The sequence below is a fragment of the Pleuronectes platessa genome, chromosome 14 (assembly GCF_947347685.1).
Source record: "Pleuronectes platessa chromosome 14, fPlePla1.1, whole genome shotgun sequence".
In the NCBI taxonomy this organism is placed as follows: domain Eukaryota; kingdom Metazoa; phylum Chordata; class Actinopteri; order Pleuronectiformes; family Pleuronectidae; genus Pleuronectes; species Pleuronectes platessa.
In genome coordinates this window covers 14,182,273-14,204,413 of record NC_070639.1, presented here as the reverse complement: position 1 = coordinate 14,204,413, position 22,141 = coordinate 14,182,273, and the positions used below count along the sequence as shown (strand labels likewise).

The 22,141-nt window shown below is 41.1% G+C and overlaps 1 protein-coding gene across 3 annotated transcripts in view; it reads right to left on the bottom strand.

The window, feature by feature from the left end:
* LOC128456242 (bromodomain adjacent to zinc finger domain protein 2B) overlaps positions 1–22,141 on the bottom strand; it is a 35,683-nt gene that overhangs the window by 1,524 nt on the left and 12,018 nt on the right. The window contains exons 3-38 of one of the 3 annotated variants that reach the window (XM_053440333.1): positions 19,063–19,122; positions 18,769–18,930; positions 17,025–17,210; positions 16,390–16,521; positions 15,885–16,072; positions 15,561–15,773; positions 14,528–15,199; positions 13,760–13,821; positions 13,211–13,662; positions 12,716–13,018; positions 12,072–12,132; positions 11,020–11,128; positions 10,755–10,856; positions 10,218–10,428; positions 9,576–9,668; positions 9,431–9,492; positions 9,080–9,145; positions 8,213–8,278; positions 7,607–7,651; positions 7,375–7,407; positions 6,467–6,532; positions 6,172–6,312; positions 5,420–5,671; positions 4,714–4,937; positions 4,296–4,370; positions 4,023–4,188; positions 3,843–3,905; positions 3,610–3,754; positions 3,080–3,525; positions 2,574–2,859; positions 2,249–2,404; positions 1,934–2,088; positions 1,576–1,781; positions 1,210–1,345; positions 583–729; positions 234–382 (exon numbers count right to left, since the gene is read on the bottom strand). In XM_053440333.1, coding sequence (XP_053296308.1) covers positions 234–382; positions 583–729; positions 1,210–1,345; positions 1,576–1,781; positions 1,934–2,088; positions 2,249–2,404; positions 2,574–2,859; positions 3,080–3,525; positions 3,610–3,754; positions 3,843–3,905; positions 4,023–4,188; positions 4,296–4,370; positions 4,714–4,937; positions 5,420–5,671; positions 6,172–6,312; positions 6,467–6,532; positions 7,375–7,407; positions 7,607–7,651; positions 8,213–8,278; positions 9,080–9,145; positions 9,431–9,492; positions 9,576–9,668; positions 10,218–10,428; positions 10,755–10,856; positions 11,020–11,128; positions 12,072–12,132; positions 12,716–13,018; positions 13,211–13,662; positions 13,760–13,821; positions 14,528–15,199; positions 15,561–15,773; positions 15,885–16,072; positions 16,390–16,521; positions 17,025–17,210; positions 18,769–18,930; positions 19,063–19,122 — 6,091 coding nt within the window. The remainder of the gene's footprint in view (positions 1–233; positions 383–582; positions 730–1,209; positions 1,346–1,575; positions 1,782–1,933; positions 2,089–2,248; positions 2,405–2,573; positions 2,860–3,079; positions 3,526–3,609; positions 3,755–3,842; positions 3,906–4,022; positions 4,189–4,295; positions 4,371–4,713; positions 4,938–5,419; positions 5,672–6,171; positions 6,313–6,466; positions 6,533–7,374; positions 7,408–7,606; positions 7,652–8,212; positions 8,279–9,079; positions 9,146–9,430; positions 9,493–9,575; positions 9,669–10,217; positions 10,429–10,754; positions 10,857–11,019; positions 11,129–12,071; positions 12,133–12,715; positions 13,019–13,210; positions 13,663–13,759; positions 13,822–14,527; positions 15,200–15,560; positions 15,774–15,884; positions 16,073–16,389; positions 16,522–17,024; positions 17,211–18,768; positions 18,931–19,062; positions 19,123–22,141) is intronic. The other 2 variants (XM_053440334.1, XM_053440335.1) reach the window with 2 other exon arrangements.

Here is a 22,141-nt window from a genome sequence, read left to right as displayed (position 1 = left end):
AACAGTCCCCTGACAAAACCACAGTTAGATTCTTTACATCTGGATTTTCATTTGGATCTGTACACGCTCATAAATACCAGTCCCGTTTTTTTCAGTAAAAAATCCACAACTAAATCTAATCTGATGGTTTCCTCCTTGGGTCACGTCCAACTCCCCCAATGTTTGCGCTTATAACAGTGAGATGAAATAAATGCGGTTTTCTATCAATGCAGTGAGAATGCGTTCATACCTACCGGCACATTTCCAGCCAATTCCTGTCGTCTTTGTCCAGTTTGGCTTTTTTGGCACAGGACCCAGGGCTGTCAAGCTTGGCCCTGCCTCTCATCTCTCCCCCAGCTGTTCGGTTCTGTTGCTTCCTACTCCGGCGGAGTTGACCGCTTTCCTGAAAGACGGGTCATAAAAACGACTGGTGAGGAGCCACGTGCAACATATACCGTGCAGATTTATTAAATGGATGTGGACATGTGGAACAATGAAGATATCATTGGACAGTTGAACAGATTGAGGCTCGTTAATCTGCACTGCTTGTGGACTAGGAGATTTTATTAAGTGAAAGACAAGAGAAAAGAGTCTCAGGTTTACCTTTGCAACACAGATGTGACAGAACCATTTGCCGTCAGGGACTGTGGTGATCTTAGGTCTGTGGCAGTAGGTGTGGCAGCCTTTATCACAGCCGTCACAAAGTAAGAGCAGTTCTTCATTATCCCCATTTTGACAACGGTGGCAGTGCTGGAAACAAAAAGAAATCATCAGCAGTGGCAAATTCAAACAGAGACAACGTGCTTTGATAAAGGAAGATGCAGATTGTGTTTTTATCTGATATTGTTGTTTCCTGGTGTATTTTTCTTCTTATCCTCTGTAGCCTGTATAATTGCTTGTCCCTGATAACCAGTTAATTTAACTGAAATAAGCTCACAGCTTCAGCTACTCTTCCTGAGCTACGGTGCTGAAATATGGCCAGAAGAACATTGGGATACCGCCATAGACTGTATATAGGATACCGCAGTGGAATTGACCTTTAACCTTTTGTATAAAACTCTCAAAATGGGTCACAAACAACACATAACTTCTTGATTTATGGCAGAAGAGAATGGGACAGACGGACGGACGGATAAAGCGCAATGGTAACGCCTGCAGTTCATGGCTGTCGCTGGCATGGACATAATAAAAACAAATATTTGATAGCGAGAGAAACGAGGCATCACTAACCACTTTCATGACGGGGCGGTCCCAGTTGATAGATTTCTGCAGCTGCTGAATACAAAGCGACAGCTGAGCCGAGCTGCGGACTTCTCCGAGGGCTTTGTGCCACAACCTCATCCCAGGAGTCGCCTCCTCCTCACTGCTTTGAGGTCACAGAGAGTGAGACGGCAGTATTAATGGACAGCATCACATACACAAGCAGTGACTTCCGGGAAATCAGTTAGTAAAGATAAACTGTACATTGCACATTGAGAATTTCGGGTACTTCTTCGACTGGGATGCATCATGCAGAGGAAAAAACTACTTATCATCCAGACACAGGCACAGTGGTATTATTCTGTTTGATCTTAGGGTTCGTTTCTCTGTAGCTACCTTCGATCGATGTTCCCCTCCAGCTCTGCCAGCCTCATGACAGCTATATCAAGAGGATTGTTAGGCCGCCGCACCACACTGCCAGGGAGTTTCTCCGGGCTGGTTTCTCTTTGCCACGTGTTCTCGGGAGCTGGAGAAGAGAGGAGCTTGTCCTCTTGATAGACCAGATCCTCCCTCTCTGACTGGGGCTCAGGGTGCATCCAGCCCTGAGGGACACAGAGTTGAAATATGGTGTTTGGTGACAAAGTAAGGACCCGGAATCCTATCTGAGCACATACTGGAGAAATAGTCTTGAAATATTCTGGGAGGTTTGTATTTGTATGAGCTGTAAGTAGACAAGCGTGCAGGATACTTTTACCTTGATCTGCAGACCGGCAGAGACGACTCTCCTCTCCAGAGCCTCCACCTGCTGCAGTTGGCTGATGTCCACCTCCATCGCCTGCTCCTCCACACACCAACTCTCCAAGGTTTTCTCACTCACTTCCCGTTTCTCCAGCTTCGCCACATCAAACGCTGCCCCCATAGATACATACAAACAATACAGCAAATGACTGTCTATGAAAAGCAACATATTTATACATGTTAATTTGGGAGCAGGTGACATGAAAATATCAAATAACGTTATGTTTTGTATTAAAGAGAATTAAAGTGAGCAGAGGAGTAGTGGACACACCATCTTCGCTGTTGGCATAGAGCTGGGTCAAATACTCCATATGTTTTTGGAACTGCTTCTGTAGGACCTTCTCTCTGATGCCTCGACTGTGGAGCGCCTTCACCAGACTGTGGAGCTCCTGCACGTCTGACACTCGCCACCAACCATGCAGCATCTCTGCCAACAAAAGAGACAAGTATTGTTAATTGCTTAATTTTAGCAGCATAAGGGAAGTTGTAAAGCTATGTGACAGTCATCACAGCATGTATTCCAGGACTGTCTGGGTAGTGATGATCTTTAGTCCAGCATGTTTCACTTGTGCTTACTGGCAGTGAGCCATTCTTACCCTTAGGGATAGGCTGAGGTCTGGGGTAGTCCTGGGTCTTGGCTGCCTCCACAGCAGGGAACAAGGCACAAGCGGGCTTGTCACACAGGGCCTCTGGGGTCTCAAGCTTGTTGACAGTGTTATTCACCAGGATTAAGACCCCGCTCCCACTACCCACCGCATGCTGGGAGGACAGATCCAGCACAGGGGGTAGAGAAGTGCCAGGGGAGGGCAGGCTGGGACTTGTCGCTGCACTGGACACGTCACACAGTGTCAGTCCGCTCTGATGAATGCCAGACTTTACTTGCTGGGAGGAAGAATACACACAAAATTGTATTCCACTAGCACATACATAATGTATAACACAATCGCTCCAGCAATGAATGGAGTTTCGCATGGTTTTGCAACATGAGGAAATCCTCTTGCAACATGGAATAATTCTTGCAACACATCATTGTTCTAAAAAAGCACAACACGATTGGAAATAATTGTGGCTGAGATGAAGACAGCATTACTTATCCACCAACCTGAAGGACAGGAGAATGCATGTTATTGATCCCAGCAGCAGCGTTGTAGCCGGCTGTAGCTGGGGGATTAGGGGAGAGGGAGGAGGGGGATTTAGTGCTCATGGTATGTGGAGAAGAAGAGGAGGCACAGGGACTGGAGCCAGAGGTGACCGAAAGCTCGTCACAAGGAGAGCGGGGCAGGAGGCTAAACCACTGGCTACTCTTCTCCATCAATGTCTTAGTGAGCTGATCGTCCTGAAGGACAGGCTGGGGGCTGGAGGTTATCCAGGGGCTGCCTTTGAGCTGGTGGGAACACAGCGGATATGGCCCTGCAGTATCTGTGGCTTTATCTCGGTCTGTGCTCGGTGCTGGGCTGGACACACACTCCATCTTAGTCTCTTCCAGCTGCTCCTCCTTTATTCTGATCACCTGAGCTGTTTCCTGTCTCTCCTTCAACTCTTCATAACCTAAGTAACATTAAAAAAAAAAATCAGCTGAAAGTGCATAACAAACATAACAATTCAAATGTATATTTCAGTATGAGTTTTCACCTTCGCTGCTCTCCATGCCCTCAACAAAGATGCCGCCACACTCTGGGAGAAGCCAGTAGCGCCTCTTGTAGCGGTCCTGTCCAATCATCATGGAGCGCTGTGACTGAGAGGAGTGTAGCAGCTTCTGTGTGATCTGACTCTGTTGCTAAAGAGACAGAAAACAGAGGTAGAAGGGGATTTGTTTAATTCATCAACTAGCTCATCCTGAGAAAATGAATGTGGGTGAAATTTACCATGCATAATTTCTCGATCTGTTTCTCCAGCTCCTCCACACTGGCGGAGTTCACACTGTCGTCCTAGATGAAAAGATCTCATTAGTGTGAGGCCAGTGGACTGACTGACAGTAACTATAACAAACGCTGATTGAGCCGCTGCCAACAGTAAAAAAAAAAAAGCATTGTGCTGTTACTGACCTCCTCCTCACAGATCTCTGCTTTTGCCCCTTTCTTTCCTCCATCTTCCTCCTCCTCGTCATCGTCATCTGCTTGGTCCTCGCTGTCGTCATCAAAGGTGAGGCTGTCATCTCCGCCCACACTGCTGTCTCTCTTTTCAGTCCTCTTGGTGTGAGTGCTCCTCAGTCTTTGAACGCAGAAATGTACATATATATTAATTTATCCACAAAAAGATTTTGAAAACTTTGCACAGAACCTTCTGGTAACAACTTGGAAGAAGAAGCATTTTCTCACTTGCAGAGCTTTCTCTCTACAGCCCACTTATCCTTCCTCAGGTTGGTCACGTGATCCATGTTCTTGTCGATCTCACTGCAAAGTAACATTGAAAATCATGCTTCAATTCTTAGATTGATACATTTGCAGCACACTGCAGCGGGCAGGAGATGCCTTTCTAAGTGTTGCTGGTACTAATGAAAGATTAATGAAACATACTTTGATGCAACCTTTTGAAACTATCCATCAGAACATGATTTGTCATATTCCTTTTGATACATCCTTTGTTGCTTCACAATTTGAAGTGACTATTTTCTGCTCTCAGGCAAAGAGATTGACTTAACAAAATAAAAATGGCTCATTCAACACAAATTTAACAACACTTTAAAAAAAACTAGAAGTGAGATATGTGAGGATTAGAAGGAAATGGATCCCTCACCTGATCACAGCTTTACTGCAGCAGAGGTCATTAACAAGGAAGCACAACATGGACACCTTCTGAGATGGACTGTGGGCCTGAAAAGCTTTCGTCCTGAGACTGAGGGCCAGAGCAGCTGACTCTGACTTATCACAGTGAGCCTCCATGTAGATCTGCAGGATCTCAGACACATTGTCTCTGTTGATTGCCACATTAGTCAAGTGTTCCCCTAGACAGGTTTTGCGCTAAAAGAAAAAATATTGATAAGTTCAGTCAGTGTGTTTAATAAATGTTTCTTCACCTACTTAGCGTGAAGAGTAAGTATTTTTGTATACTACAATGTCAAACAGAACAGGAACAGAAACCTAAAGTGTGTTCTGACTGGTTAGCAGAGAAGAGGCAGTCTGCTAGTAAAAAACAAAACAATGTCAGCTCAGCTGTTATGCTGTTGCCAACATGTACTTATACAGAATGTATTAAACTAAAGTGTCCCTGCTGTCAGGTCTTCCTTAAACATATAAAATAATAAAATACAACTCTACTTTTGAACTACTGCAGTGGTTCTGCATCGGCTACAGAAATGGTGAAAGTCATCGCTAAAGCAATTAAATGTGAAACCTGTAAAAAGTAACGTCTGATCAGTATGAATGTGTGTGTGCATAAATACATGATTAACAAATCATTTTCAACAACTGTATAAATACTACACTGACAATGACAGACTCACCTTGTGACCTGCAGGTATACCAGGATCCTGTACGGCTGAAGAAACCATGCTCACCAGCAGGTCTTGCACTTTCCCCATACTGCCCCCAGTGTTAAGTAAACCCTCTTGAAGGCGACTTAAGTCAAGGTCGTTTAAATTGTCTAGTCGCAGGACCTTTCCAAAGGTGTGCAAAAACTGCAGCACCATCAGGCAGTCAGATAAGGTGCTTCCTTGCAAGACCAGACCAGGGATTCGTGAGAGCACTGGAAGACTCTGAAGAAAAAAATAAAAAAATAAAGCTCAATGTTATATTATACTTTGAAACGATTTGTAAATCTATCTGACCCAAGTATTTCTTGTTTAAGACTATAAGGTAAAATGTGATATAAATACTAGTCCACAACACTTAGTATATAGATTCAGGTATATGATCAATAGAACTTTTTATGCTTTCAGTAGCCACTTGGTGGCAGTACTCTGACTTATACCTGCTCTCTTTAATCAAATATAGATGCTTTCAGTGATATTAAGAATCTATTTTTGTATGTGACAGTAAAACAATGAAACCATAAATTTGTAAAAACATCTAATCTTCATGCCTATAGCTCCTACAGTGATTATACTGATTTATTTCCTATGTAAAAAGACAACAACACATGCCTGGTTGAATTCTAAATCTCTCCACATACATGTATGATGTATATTCCACAGATGGAGACTATCTGTGGTAATATGTTCGCACTCTGATGTAGGGACTCTCTGTGCGTGAATACCTTAAGATCTGCTAAACACATGTCTTCGTTTGGCTTCTTTAGCGCCTTTGCTTTTTCCAGTTCCAGTCGTCTGAGCTGGAGTTTCCTCTCCTTGTTTTGCCGTTTCTCGTCCGTCTTCTGTTGCTTCAGACGGTCTTTCTCCTGCAAGAGATCGTTTTATTCCAGATGATATTGATATTGGTATAAAAAAACAAACCAGGAACTAAATTACCAGTGTTGACTCATCAAAAAAAGAAAATTTCCCAGAGATTTAAAACTAGTGAGGAAACATCTGTGTGAATCAGCAGTTCCTCACCTCTGCCTTCTTACGAATCTCCACAGCCTTCATCAGCATCATGTGCTGCCTGCGTCTTTCTGTCTCCTAGCCGAGCACAAACACATTATTTTCTTTCCTAATCACAGTTTCTATTATACTATGAAGACAAGGGTCACAAATGGAAAACAATATGGAACACTTGACATGCACAGAAGAAGCGTCTGCATAGGTCACACTGTCACAATGATGTCATAATCAGCATGCTGCATACTGCACAGTAGTTTAAGTGCAAGACATACACGACATTTAAAGCAAATAGAACATAGTGATTAATAAAAAGCAAACATGGGTAGTGAAGCACACAGAAAACATAAACTCAAAGTTACAAACAGCCATTATTAATCTGGCAAGTAGCAGAGTGAAAGCTGGTACCGGCCAAGAGTTTCAGAACAGCAAGCAGAAGAATGAGTGCTTTTCAAATCAACAATGATGGAATTTAAAGGATTAAATTGTATATCTGATTTATAAATAATACTACCTCACTCATAGCTGCTAAACTCTCCCCACAAACTAGATACATCACTTTATATTGACTTTTCCAAATGGGACGATAGATAAGTCGTGCTCACATGCTGTCGTGAAAAAGGTATTTCATCCAAAACAGAATTTAACAAGTAGTCAGTGTTCTTTAGGTGGATCATAAATCTTCTCATCCTTGTATAAATTCTGTGCAGTCCAGCCTTTTTCGATCATATTGTGGACTTAAAGGATGTGTTTTCCCTGAGTGACAAGTAGCGCAGATGTATGCAGTGCCCTGATTTGAAAAGCCATGCAGAGGGATGTAGTAAGACTGCAACCAAACACTACACGCAACATACTGCTGGGATGGCAACCAATTACCACAACACATTCACAATATGTTGTTAAATGTACAGAAACAAACATACCCATACCATATCTAGTCTATGCCTCTCCAACTCCTGGTAGGAAGAGTTGGCAAAGTATTAGGAGATAGAAAAATCACAGGAGAAAATCAATGCAAGAAAAATCCAACCCATAGTTAAAAATATACCAAAGAACCCCAAATTAATTAATAATATTTTTAAATGATATATTGTGCGTTAATTAGTTAGAGACCATCTTCAAGTTATTCAAATCATTTGAGGGAAAAACACCAACCTGTTGCTTCAGCATAACAGCTTGCAGTCTTTGCATCTCCTTGTCCTTTGGGAAAAAGAACAGATTATTTAGAAACCGAAATATGTTTCACACCAATTCTTATATTATATACATAATTTTAAAAGCATTCCCATCCAGCAGCAGCCTGGACATTTTTTGAGGTATCTTGGCTTTGCTGGTTGAGCTAATCTGAAAATAAAAACGCCCTAAATAAAAGGAGGTTGTCTTTTGATCATAGTCATAAACCAAGATAAGAAAAAATCTGCTTTGCACTTACAAATAGAACAAAAGTTACTTTATTTGTATCCACAGCTAGATTTGATTTGCAATCTAAGAAAGATGCATCCGTTTGACAGACATCTTACAAACCACACAGACAGGACACAACAAAGTATAATAAAACATAACAATAACACATTATAAATAACAAAATAAAATTATAGTAAGGGTCCATTTACCAGGACTAAGAAGGCAAAATAAATTGCTAAATACAATCCCAAAAAATGGGGCCAAAACATTACCTGGCTGACAAGGCAGAGTCTGTAAGATGTGACAACAGAAGCAACAGTGAAAAACACAATTTACTCATAAACATCAGATATTGACCTTGTTTCGTTTCTCAGCCTCCAATAATCTGGCATTGGCTGCTTCTTGTTGTTTCTGTCTTTTAACCTGTGAATGCAAAAAGTTGAAGAAACATAGTTGGCTGATACACTCATTCAATAAGTACAGTATGTCCAGAACAGAAAAGATAAATTAACATTTAACCGGAGCAACAATGTTTGATTAATGAATAAACCGATCATTTCTTTGATTAGCGGTATAACATGACACAAACGTGAAAAAAAAAAATTGGGGGATTAGTTTGCTTAATGATGTCGATAGAAAATATTCCACACAAATCTAAATAGAGCAAGTGTCTCACTGGTAATATCAGATCTAACATATTGACACGCGGAGTGTAGAGATGATTATTCCCTCCCATCAAAACTCAAAGACAAAATGGCAGCCGCAGCGCAGTTATTATGAAACACCAGCAGGCAGTAAGAATAAATTAAGCAACATTTTAATCAGTAATTATAGCCCCCAATGAAATCCTGTTAAGAGCCACTTGCCATGTGTGTCAACTGAAATTTGATTTTGAAAAGCTAAAATACTTCACAGCTTCCATTAGTGAAAGAATGCAAAATAGGAATTTCACCTAGCCATGGTAAACGCAAGGCCACCTCTTACTTAATGAAATACTGTATTTTGTATTAAGCTCCATCACGGTCTGAGGAGATTTTCATATTCAATGGCACTTTTGCAAAAAAACAATTAAGCATTAGTCACATGTACTCACTGGATGTGACCAAAAGTGGGACGATATAATTTAGGAATAGCCTTTGGTTGGCTTACCAAAAAAAAAAAAGTCCTATCAACAGCAGAAAGGAAGTGTTTCAGAATGTTTCTGCAATAACTTTTAGGACCAACCTCAAGAATTTGCTGTGCACGGAGTTCTTTCTCCATTCGCATTTGCTGACTGCGCTTGATCTTCTTCTGGTAAAAGGATGAGGGCAAGATCAAATGAATTAACTGTTAAGTCATGCATGTTATAGAGAGGAGGAGGGGAGCAGGGTGTGGGCTGAGGAAGCACAGTGGGTCTATGCAAATCAGGAAGGTGCAGCATTTTGAAGGATAGCAACTTCCTTGTGGAATTTCAGAGCAGTTCAACTGATTTCAATTTAAAACATTGAGAGTGCACAAATTCTGAAAATGCAACAGCTGATAGTTGGGAAGATGTGCACGAAAAATTACACAGAGCATGCAAAGAAAGATCCTTACTTGCTGTTCGAGAATCTTCATCTGCTCCCTCTTCTTCCGCCTCTCCTCAGCAGCCATTATTGCTAGAAAACACAAACATGTTAGCTTCACACACACAATCTGATCCGATGTTAGAGAAGAGTCTGATGAGACTGTGGCTGTTTACCTTTCTGCCTCCTGGCCTCCTTGGCTGCTTGTGCCATGGCCTGCTTCTCCAGTTTTCTCATCAATTTGATCTGAGCTACCAGTCGAGCCATTTCTGTAACATGATGGGATATAAACTTTGAAATCACACGCCAAATAGAATTGAAATGATTAGTGAAATATTGATCTGCAGACAACTCCAAAGTCTTGATTTCCAGAGAAAAAGCCTGAAGCATTTAACGACATACTGTTTTTATTTACATGAAAAAACTGCAGAGATGGTTTAGGCTGGCCTTAACAGTAAGGAAAACAGTTGAGAAAGAAAAGCCCCATGGGCGATAAACCTTGCTCTATGTGCTTAGTGTTAAAGGGCGCCTCTTTTAAGGTGGCTCTTACAAGGTGGTCAACTCTTACAACTTGATTTTGTGGTGCTGACACCAAAACATCCACCACTGACATTGTTTTAAAAAATGGTTTTGGAAGTAAACTCTATTGTAGCTGATCTGGGAACATCTTAAAGTGATCCTCACATATATGTGCAGGTGGCCAGATATCCTCATGAAAAAAAGTTAATCAAACAACTTACAAAAGTTAAAATTTCAGATTCAGCTGGTTTTACCTATTTTACAGATGACACTGAAACATTTCAAAGATGTACACTGACCTTGAGCCTCCAGTTTGCGGCGCAGCTTGGCGTTGTTGACGTCTTGGAAGTTATTTTCTCCAACATTTAGAGGATGATTCTTCCATCGTTGGCCCCCAGCACCATCACCTGATGGCTGGTGCTCAGACTTCAAGCGGCGGCTGCGGCGACCATCCATCGCTATGATAATGGGAGTGATCTCCTCCTCAGCCAGTAAAAACCACTGAGGACCCTGAGAAATATTACAAAGACAAAGGAAGGATTAAAGAAAATGAAAGGAAAAGATGGTCAAACTGACTTGTATCTACCGATTGCTTTCATTAACAAAAGCAAGCTTTCAAGCTTAAGATTCATCATAAATGAACTTTGATAGATATGTCTCAACAAATATGTGAATTCTTCTGCTTCATACCTGCGACTATGTGGGTATATTGGCTCAATTTCTCTCAAACAGAAGGTTTTCATTCGAGTAATGTTTCTATCAGACCTCACACAATTTTACATTAAATTTATTTATCTCATATATGTAGTGTAAAGTAAATAAAAGGGAACATTTACCTCTGGTCCTTCTCTGGCTTCATAGAAGGCACCAACTTTAATTTTTGTACTAAAGCTGAAGTTATCCCGTGAGATTTCAGTTATTCCATTCCGCACTAAGTACTGCAGGCAAAAGAATTATGCATTGTAATTAAAGCATGGGAAGATAACTTAGCTATATAACTGTTAACATGTTGTGATTTCCACTGGTGTGTGATTACATAAAGTTGCAGTGACTATATGCCATGGTTTAAGGTTTTATTTTTTTCATAAATTTTTGGTTCACCTTCATTACATCAGGATACTGACGCAGTTTCTTCCCGCATGGTGCAAAGTAAGCAACCTCCCCTTGAAGTCGACCTGCCACACTCCTGATCCGAGTCTCTCTCTGCCACCTGAGCAAACCAAATTGCAAACCAAGTACAATATATAAATCATGAAATCAATATCATTAAAATATTGTTTCAGCTGTATTCAGTCATCATTAATATATATATATATATATATATATATATATTAATGATAATATAGTCCCCAGGAGATCAACTGGAGAGCAGCCATGACTTAGGAAAAAACATGTAATCTGTTATCCCAGACAGAAATAGGGTCTGGAATACAGTCCAGGGGCCTGTTTCCTGTGAACCTGCTGAGGAAAAACATCCCCATCAGATGAAAGGTTGCTCTGATCCCATGCTGCAGAATTTGTGGGCAGGGAGCAGCTAATGTTGCATGTCTGTGTTGAAACTGGATGCAATTAACCCCTTGAGTCGAACAGCTGGGCCTCATTTCATTTCCGGACCACTGTGACCTTCAGCCCAAGACCGGGTTAGCAAGGCCCCTTAAAGCAAGGTATGGAGGGTTTTTGTGGTCTGCTCATACTCGAAAAACTCAGAAGTTCCACAGTGATCAGTGATTTTTTTTTAAACATTACGTATTAGCCTGGGAAAATTGAGCGTGATTACTACTTTTGTGCCCAGTCTCATATTTACCCACATTTACATTGGGGAGTGGAAAAATAACCAGGAGCACAATGATAGCATTTGATGAGTAAATAGTATTTCCCATAGATTTGTGTGTTTGTCGAAATTGTACTCAGTGTTTGTATGTAACATTAAAAATAGAAACATGGAGGCAGCCCCACAAAGAAAAGTTGGCCATAGGTGACCTTTTATAAAAGGCCACTAGTCAGCCCTCAGTGAGCTGACATTTAACTATAAGACCAATAGCAGGAACACAAACAGTGCAGCAAGTATGACAGCAGGAAGGACAAAGAGCACACGGTCAGACCATCCAAACAATGTTAGTTGTTTTGAAAGAATTTCATGCACAACAGCTCACCCAAACTCAAGAGGCGACTTCAGAACTCTCTCATCTGTCACTCTCCTCCTCTTCCCTGATCCTAAAAACAGGAGACATGACTCAGCACCTTGAAATTGAGCAAATTACACTACACAAAATAAAGAAAAGAACCACACTACTGAAAATATATAACATCCCTCAAAAGGAGACACTGATAGACAGACCAGTCAGTTTTGGATAGTTTTTTTGATGCATGAATTGCACAATTCACTTCCCATAATTTTTCACCTAAATGACCATGTGATCCACTGCATATAGATGCTATTACTACAAAGAACAACTAACAGAAAATAAACTCTCATTTTAGAAAGTCACAATGTTCTAGGTTAGTAAAAAAACATGTTCCATGACCCATCCAGTATCAGATTCAAAAAGCATCTACCTGGGATATAAAAACAAAAGTTGCTGGAGATAAAACAATGATGTAACAAATATCTTCCATAGAGATAATTTTAACCTGGAACTATTAAGATAGATACTGTACATGTATGTTTTCATACAAAAAAAAGTATCATTTTACAAGAGGTAGGGAGACAAATGAATGCTGTCCTGAAGCCGAGATTTAACGAAATTAGTCAACTGTAATTTCAAGCTGTATCGTAGTTTATGGGTGTGTTTGTTACCTGGCAGTGGGGTAAGTGTGACGGATGAGGACGGGGTGCTGTGGTTGTTCAGAGCTCCTAAGCTGCTCAGTGTGTTGGGGGTGAGCAGACTACTGGATAAACTAGGTGGCGTGATGACCTGATGGTTGAGCAGGGAGCAGTTGGCTGAGAGGCTCGAGGAGGACTTGCAAGCTGACAGCGGCGCTTTCGCTAGATTCAGGGGAGTGCTTTCTGCATCGCTATCTGCTTCAGACTCGGCACGCTCTTTCATGTCATCCTCAGCGCCGACAGAGTCGCTCTCCAGGTTGCTCTCTGACTGGCTCTCTGGGGAATTCCAGAGTGACAGAAGAAAAACAAGTGAAAGAGCAGAATTAAATCCTAATTAGCATTCTTCAAACAACTAAACAATCCAGAGCACTGCTAATTTCTCAAAGATGCCTCATCTAACAGCTCTTTCTGCACTAACATATCAGTGAAGACATTTAATTAATTTAAGAGAGGGGTGTTAAATCTAACCTGATAGACTACTACCAGAATCCTCCTCTTCAAGATCATCTTCATCATCTTCATCGCAGTCATCTCCCAAAGAGTCAGAGTTTGAGTCCTTGCTGCTGTGGATGTCAGACTCACTGCTTCTGACCAATTCCACAGGTAGAGGACAGGACGAGTTGGTTTTCAGGAGACTCCTTCCTGCATGTAGAGATTTAGGACTCTTGGTCTTCCTCGATCCGTGAGAAAATCGTGGCGAGGCCGTTGATTTAAGAATTGAAGCAGAGTCCGTTGGTACCTTGGTGCCAGTGCTCAAGTTGATGGGCATCAGGCAAGAAGGGCTAATAGTGGCAACAAGTGGCTTGTTGTTGAGGATGCTGCTCTGCATGCGGCACATCTTGAGAGGCAAGGGGGCATTCTGAACTTCGCTGTCGAACGCTCCATTAGGACAAGGGTTCAGGAACAGGTTGGTGTCATTGCTGTGTGGGAGAGATGGCAAAGGACTACTCAATATATCTGTCAATATTTGGGTGGTAACAATGTTGAAGAGGATGCTGAATTGATGTGGCTTAATACCAGTTCTGGCTAGAGAGTTGCAGAGAGAAAGGCTGCTTTAAAGGGGCCTCGGCATGGACGCGCTAAATAAAAATGCAAAAGAAAGGGAAACAAAGGGGGAAAAAATTAAGTAATTACACAAACTGTCACTCACATTACATCGCTGTGGGCTGTGAATGAAGGAATTTAAGGTGTAATAGGAGACAGGGACAATGAAGAGCAGGCTCGCGGCTGTCAATGACAATGAAGGGAAAAAAAGGCTGCTGTGGAAAAATGTTTTCAAATTGTTTGGCCTAGTGCCATCCTGCAAGTTCAGCTGTCATCTCGCATTTGTTGCTATTGTCATGCTCTAGCAAACAAAAGCCTGTATTTAATGTACCACCATCATATGAATAAAAATGCTCTTGTTACAGATTGCCACATTCTACCTCCTTCTCAGTACAGTGACAATAACGGAGTACTGTAAAAAGGCCAATTTCTCTCTCTTGATAACAAACATCCTGAAGCAGAACAGAGCTAATTGCTTTGCTCTAAAAGTGACAGACTCTCGTGTAGTACAATAAAAGTACTAAAAATTGTGTCTATGCATTCATCGTCTATTGTTACGGGACCCACAGATTTGTATTTATTTCATGACAGCGAAAATGATGGACAACACATGAGAACAGAGCTCATTCTGTTGCAAGAGAGAAACAATCTACAGAATTCATTTTCTGTACATGAGATATAATTCAGAAATAAAAGAAAACCAGCTACAATGCAGCAACATGAATACAAATTAAAACTCACCTTTCCCAATTTAAAACTGCTGCGGTACAATGAGATTTCATCTGGGTTTCCACTGCTCTCCTTTGGGTCATCAACAGGCTGTGTGTGCTTAGAAGAAGGCATCAGACCCCTCTGTTTATGTGAGGGCTTCTGTGTGGCTAACGGTGTGGGTGGTTTGGGTGAAGAGGAGAGGGGATTAAGTTTAAGTAAGGAAAGAAATGAACGTTTGGGCGAGGTCCCCAGAGACAGGGGTTTCAGAGGGGAACAGAGGGCAAGAGGTTTGGGGGAAGAGGAGACAGAGATGTGCTTTGGTGAGGACGAATGAGAGAAGGGCTTTGGTGAAGCTGGAGGTAAGTGCTTGGGTGAGTTGGAGAAGGATATGGTTTTGGGTGATCTGGAGGGCAGAGGAGACACCTCCCTGTGAGACTGTGAGGAGGGACTGCTGCTAATGGCTGCCAGCCCTGTGGCCTGAATGACACTAATGTGTTTCTGTCGGTCCTCCTCTGCAGTCCTGGATTTCTCGAGAAACAGAGTAATTGAGACAGATTGAGTCCTGCCAGCAGGATGGGGAGAGGACTGGATACGGTGCGAAGAAGTCAAAGAGACACCATCGCGACGACTGTCTTGAGTTGCATTTCCTTCAGCAGCGCAACCTCTTCGATTTTTACTCTCTAAAGTGTTCTTTGTCAGCCGCTGAGTGGGAGGATGGGGAGAACAGGGAGAACAGGGAGAACAGGGAGAACAGGGAGAAGACAGCATGTCATGTCAAATCCTGCTGAGAAAGCCTCACTGTGGCAGCTCTGTCACTTAGCACATACATCCAGTTTGCTGTCATTAAGGCTGCTTTACAAAGAGACATTTTTTTAACAACTGTTAGACACAAAACTTTACAAAAAAACCTCTTGTACCAGAATTATTCATCTGAAATGTCCCACCAAGGTGGAAATATGGCCTTTTTAAAATGATAAACCAAAAATAATGTCTCAGCCAATTGTAAATATTCTGCTAAATGTTTAAACACAGACAACAGCATTTCAACACAGCCGGGCCTTACCTTGAAATCCGGTTTAACTTGACGCTCTGTTTCAGAATCAGAGTCATCGCTGTCGTTGCTCTGATCATCCTCATCTTCATCATCATCCTCCTCATCCAACTCCATGTCATCAGCATCACTGCTGCTGTCCTCACCATCACTGGAGCTATCTGATAGGGATCCTGACTGGCTGCCACTCATGCTTGAGGTCTCTAGTGGTCTTTTGCTGGGTTTCTAAGTAACAATAGAATTCCGCAGAAATTTAAACAGATCACGGAAGTGGACTTTCATGCATATACTGTAAATAAGTCAGGATGACTGTCTTGGGCTTGACCAAAACCTTACCTTTTCTTTTGTTTTCTGAACACTCTTCTGGTATAGCTGGCCTGGGTCCTGACTGCTCTTTGGATGAATGTTGGCCTTAGTTCTATCCTTGGTTGCCTTTGCTGGAAATGAACTGGCGTACCCAGCAGAGTTCCCAGTAGGACAGGAACTGCTCCGCCCATTCACTGTTCCATTCACACCTACAGAAACTGGCATTGTACATTTCGTCAGATGGACACTCACAAGGAACATGAGTCAAACACATAAGGAGAACTATTAAAGAGGGTGAGAGAGAAAAACAACCTGACTCATACCAGTAACACTTTGCAAGGTTAGTCTCATAATATCAAAAGCAGGTTTGCAATAGAATAATCCTTAACATTAACAGTAAAGACAGCTGCCTGCTAGTTCATCATTCAGTGACAAGCCCTTATTCCTGCCCCAAAGGACACAAAATACATTTATGGACCCATTCTTTGCTTTATTGTAAACTGCTACAACAAAATCACCTAGAACAGGAGCTAACCTGATGTACAGGACTGGGAGTGAGCAGGATCTTGGCTCTTGAAGACTGGTGTAAATACAGGATGAAGACCGAGAGGAGGAACGGAGAAGGATGCTGCTCCTCCGGTACGCGTGTCATATCGCCAAAACCAGTCTGGAGTGTGGGAGCGAGAAACTGTACAGTTAGGTCAAAAATAGCAATTCTATCTGCTGTAGATATACAGACAATTCAATCTGTCAACAAGCTGGGAGAGCAGCAGTTTATCTAACTCAATAACAGCACTAATCACTCAGTTCAGAGTATGGTCTTGCATTTGATCTGGAATTCTGTAGTTTCACCACATCTACCGACATTTCCTAGATACAAAACAGTTTCCAGAAAGACACAATCATCATTTTGTCATTGAAAATTCAGACAACAAATTATTACAGTTAATGTACAAAACGTATTCATTCTCCCCATCAAAATAAACAATGACAACATGAGGATATGCATGCTGTTGTATGTACTTGCTTGATGATCAGCAGGTGACAATACAAAATACTACTTTCCTTACTATTTGCAAAGTATTTCACTAAAGGAAGAATTTCCATTGGAGACATTTTACATCACCTTGATTATTAGGATTAAAACCACTGCATCTTGAGCTTCCTTACCTGGAAATGTACCAAACTGGGGGTTAGCAGCAAAGGCAGATAAACCCAGACTCCCGAGACCTCCAAACTGAGACTGGCCTAAACTCGGAGGGAAGAGCCCAAAAGCAGGATGAGCGACTAAGGGAAAACTGTTGGGCTCGCCAGACAGATTTAAACACGCATCCCCGTTCATCTGTAGCAAAGGGCCTGGAGAAGAAAGGATTTTATCAAGTGAGGTTTTCATCATTCTTGTTATCTAGATAGGCCATCCGTATATCTAGAACATCTTGTACATTCACATAAAATAAAATACTCAATAAAGACGAAGCAGACTTCCTGTTCAAAACTGCTTTAGCTAACAACAGACACAGTATAGACTATTATGTCTATTCTACTGTGTATGTTCAGAGTCTGAAAACCATTACTAAGAATAATTACCATTTCAGGGATGGCACAACTAATCATATTAAAAGAAATATTTATTTACTACAACTGATTGATGTTTACGAACTTGCCAATAAGTTATATGTATATTTGTCTAGAACTGCTTTATACTGTATTAAACCCTAACCTCTAACTGCAATCCTCACTAATTTCAAAACGACAATTAAACTGATGTGAATGTGGAATGGGAAAGTTTTAAAACCACACAGATTGTATTATTTAAGAGTCCGTCAAGTTTTTAGCTTCGGCTATATATAATGAATTCCTGCTGTTCTGGAACAATCACCAACTTCTCTCAAATTACCAGGTCATATACCAATTTTGACTGGGACACTATGCATATACGTTTCTTAGATAAACTCAACCAGGGAAAGTGAAAAGGGTGTGTGCCATCCTACATAGAAGCAACTACAAAGGTGCCAGTGTACTTTCAGTATTTAGTGCTCAGCCCAAAACAAATTATCGGGGAAATTTCTGTGCACGTTTTGGTTTGAGGGCCTCATACATGAATAATTTATGAGTGTCCCTAATGTGTTCTTCATTGTCATAGCACTACAAAAAAATAATTTTTGGGGCATCTTATAATAACAGCAAAAAAAAGAAATCACAAACCAGGGTATGTAAATTTGCACATTATTTTGTGGTCAGGGGTAATCTGACAGTTTATGCATCGCTGCCTGCTCAATGCATAATGGCTCTGACCACAATTAGTATTCAGAGAAAACAAGAGGATGTTGGCGGCTGCATGCGCAGTGTGAGGACTGACAGACACGTCAAATCACACGGGATAAACTGGAGCTAAAGGTTGTCAAAAGACATCCACAAGGGCGTACACAGCCTCTTAATTGTTGGCATGCATTAATTCAACAGCCCTTCCATTCCTATCAAAATTGTCTGTTACGTGTTAAAACTAGGAGAAGGTGTCTTAAGCTCCTTATTGTTGCACAGTTTTAATTCAGTGTTTTGCATAGATTTTAGTTGGACAGAATCCCTGAATAGATTTGCTTCAATTTTTTTCCCCCTCTCAAAAGCTTGTGTAGAAGTGTAGTTATTAAATGACAGCTAGTCAGTCAGAATGGTAATTTACCGTACACTTATTAATAGCCTGGCAGTTTTGTGGGTGCATAGAAATGGAATTTGCAGCACCACACATTCAAACCTGCTCAAATTATTTCTCAACCAAAATGTGGTTAACATTATAAAATATCCTGACTGAAATCAAATCACACATTAAAACAATTACCTGTGAGTCACATTTGATCATGTGCTTAAATTGTTTGTACCCAAATAGTTCTGAAAACCATTTTTGGTGTGCACATACCACAGGTGGTTTGAGGGGAACTGCCTGCACGGTTAGGGTCCGGGCTGCATTTGGTGGAGGGCTTGTGGGCTGATGCAGGGGAGGAGCTGGCTGAAGAGAAGGCCATGTGAAGGGAGGACGAGACTGAAGATGGGGAGGACAGCCGCTCTCCAGACTCCATATCTGTCAAACACAATCCAGTCAATACTTAGAGATGTAAGAGAAGAAAAAAAGTGGAGAGGAAAAAAAAACACCCACACATGCCACACACCCCACTGAGACTTAGTTTCTGACACACAACTGAATTAGACTCACCACTATACTGGCTTTCTGCTTTGAAATAAGGATGCGTTTTGCTCCAAGTCTCTTGGTCTCCTATTTTAAATAAACAGTTAACAGTCTAGTTAGTATTTCGTTGATTTTGTTAATGCATGAATGATTAATAAACAAAAAATTAATTGAAAGAAAAATGTAGTGATTTTTTCTTTATTCTAGTACAGATACAAAGACAAATAGAAAGTGAACCACAATCACACAGCACAGGGATATGGAGAGTTGTCTAAGACGACGGATAAAACCGAGTAGATACAACAGCAATATACACACAAGACAACAAGCTGTTGATGTATATCAAGGGGTTCCAGAGCTCTTTAATGTAAAGCTGCTGCCATCGAAGCTGTGATAATCTAATGAAGCTGTGAGCCTCAAGAGAAAATTCAATGTTCACTCTCATGGGAGCACATTTTCCTTTTTTCCCTCCACAACCTTTATATTAAATCAACACAGATAAATACACAGAGGTTGTAATCACAGTCTCCACCATTTTCTCTGATGACTTTGCCCATCATCCAAATCATCATCCCAAACCGCAGAGATGATAGTGCAACTGATATCCCCAGTCTATTGCTTCAGATCTCATTGAACACAAAAGCCCACATAACGTATTCATGCAGATTGTATTTCGCAGCCTGCCTTTGGTATAGCATTGTACATTACAACAACATTTTCTCCATCTCCCTGGTGATTCTCCTCTGCACAGGAAAACAGGAGCAGCTGATTAATTTGAGGAGACAAAGCTACCCTCTGAATATCAAGTATCATCCCTCACCAGCAACGACACTGATGAGACGTAAATGACATGAAGGCTGCGGCCATGCTTCACTGATAAGGCCACCGTTTTCCTGCCGTAGTGAGTCGGGGTTTGTGCAGAGCGAAGAACAAAAGGTGCTTTCATATTTATGATGCATCGTTAAAAAAAAAAACACATTCAGAGTATCATTTTGACCTTGCTTCATCAGCCTTCATTTGTCAAGCTAAGATGTGCAGTATGCTGATGGGAAAACCTTAAGTGTGTATTAATTTTAAATCTGTTGTAGAAATTAAATATTCAGCTGAGGAGGCGAGAGTGTTGACTGGGATTAAAGTGCGTGTGATAAATTCTGCATACTCCACATTTTGGTGATAATTCAATTCATTAAAGTGAAATGCTGCAGACATGATGTCATTATGAGGTCATTATTTTGTGCTGGATAATTAAACTGGCGTATGAGAATCGTGAAATGACATCTCAATTTCCTTTACAAATTACAAATTTAATTTTCTTTATCTATAGTTCATGTTGTCAAATCTAGTACAGCTAAAATAAACTGTATACTGTAAGTATATGTTTCAATATATCCACTAACCCTGACTTGTAATGAAGTAAATTTGCTCATCAACAGAAAGAGATTCTAATCAGACAAAGAAAGCACAGAACACCATCAATCATTTATAAGCCACAACTATTCAAATAAACAATAAAGCCATTAGCCAATAATAAAAAAATACTCTGAAAGGGTTATGATGAGTGATGACACAGTATCAAAAACTGTTATTAAACAACATTTCTTATAATAACAGCTCTTTGTCTAGACATCTCCTCAACTGCAACTGAGTGAAACAGCTTCAAATAACTGTTAGAGTAAGCTTTTTTTCTCTTTGTGTACAATGTGCTATACATGGTAATTAGGGATGGGCGTTCGATTAAATCATTCATATTTTCAAGTTAAAAAATTCACTATTTATAAGCTACATTAAAATGCAGTGATGTTTCCTCATTGAGATCTTTATTACAAGATGAACAAAATATGCGCTGCCGTAATCTTAAGCAGCGGAGCCGACAGCTAGAAGCCGGTGCTACTAAACACAACTGACCCTCGTTTTTTTTTTCTCCAAAATAAAATAATAATAATATAAAAAAACACAATGTTAAACAACAACTACAAATATATAATACTTAGGTCTGACTCCGGCTCCGGTGTTTGCGCTCCCCTCGGCCGTGTCAGACAACGCAGGCTCTTTGTCTCCCCCAGTCTCTGGGATAGCTTCGCAGTATTGGCAGTGAACCAAGTCATTTTTTAACTCAAAATGGTCCCACGCAACACTTCGCCATGACCTCTTCATGTTTACTTTGGAAATGGAACTACACGGTAACTCGCAGCCAGTCCTACGCAGGTAACTGAGTAGGACTGTGGCGTTTTTTTCAAACACTGCCCCCCGTGGTCAAATGTGTAATTAGCAAATTTCTCGATTTTTTTTTCATCGACGAAATTCTTAATGATCAATTAATCGATCGTCGATTAATTATGCACATCCCTACATGGTATACAACTAACTATTTTTACGGCTGTTTAAGGCGAGCTCTACTTGGCCTGAGAAAGGTGCATTTCCGTGTAAACAGGAAAAAACATAGCTGGGGACTAAAGAATAATCACGTGCAATCACCTGACAGGAAGCAGAGCTACAAATTAATCATGAGAGGAGGATGCTGATGCAAAGGTTATCCGTTATTCCGCGCTGCTAAATCAAACACAGCAGCATACAAGACACGGCCTATACTATTTGGGATTTACTGTAACATCATGACATTATGAAGACTGTTTATTTGCGTGGTTAGACAAAAGGAGGACATTGTGTGGACTATGCTACAGAACAACTGTACATTGAGGCAAAAATCTGCCTGACAACAGTGAAGTATGTGCTTGTTTTCTGTTGGTGGAAGGTGGTGTGGTGACGCCTGACAGTGTGATTTTGGCTATATATCATAGCAGAGACAGTGAGGATAAAAAGTCCAAGGTTCTGCCGGTCCTTTAGGCTTCACGCTGCAATGTCAATAACTTCCTCATGCCTCAAATGATCAAACAGCATTTATGTGCCGGGAAAACCTGACTGGGTTTTTAACCTCTTTCTCCACAATGTCAAAGTCCAGGATGAAATAAAAAGGCAGCGGGATCAAGGTAAACATCGCTATCACAGCTTTTTATACAGCGCTCCCCTCTCTCTCTCGCTCACTCTCCAAAGAGCACAACATAAATCACATGGCAACCGTAATGGGAAGTAGGACTGCAGTGTGCCA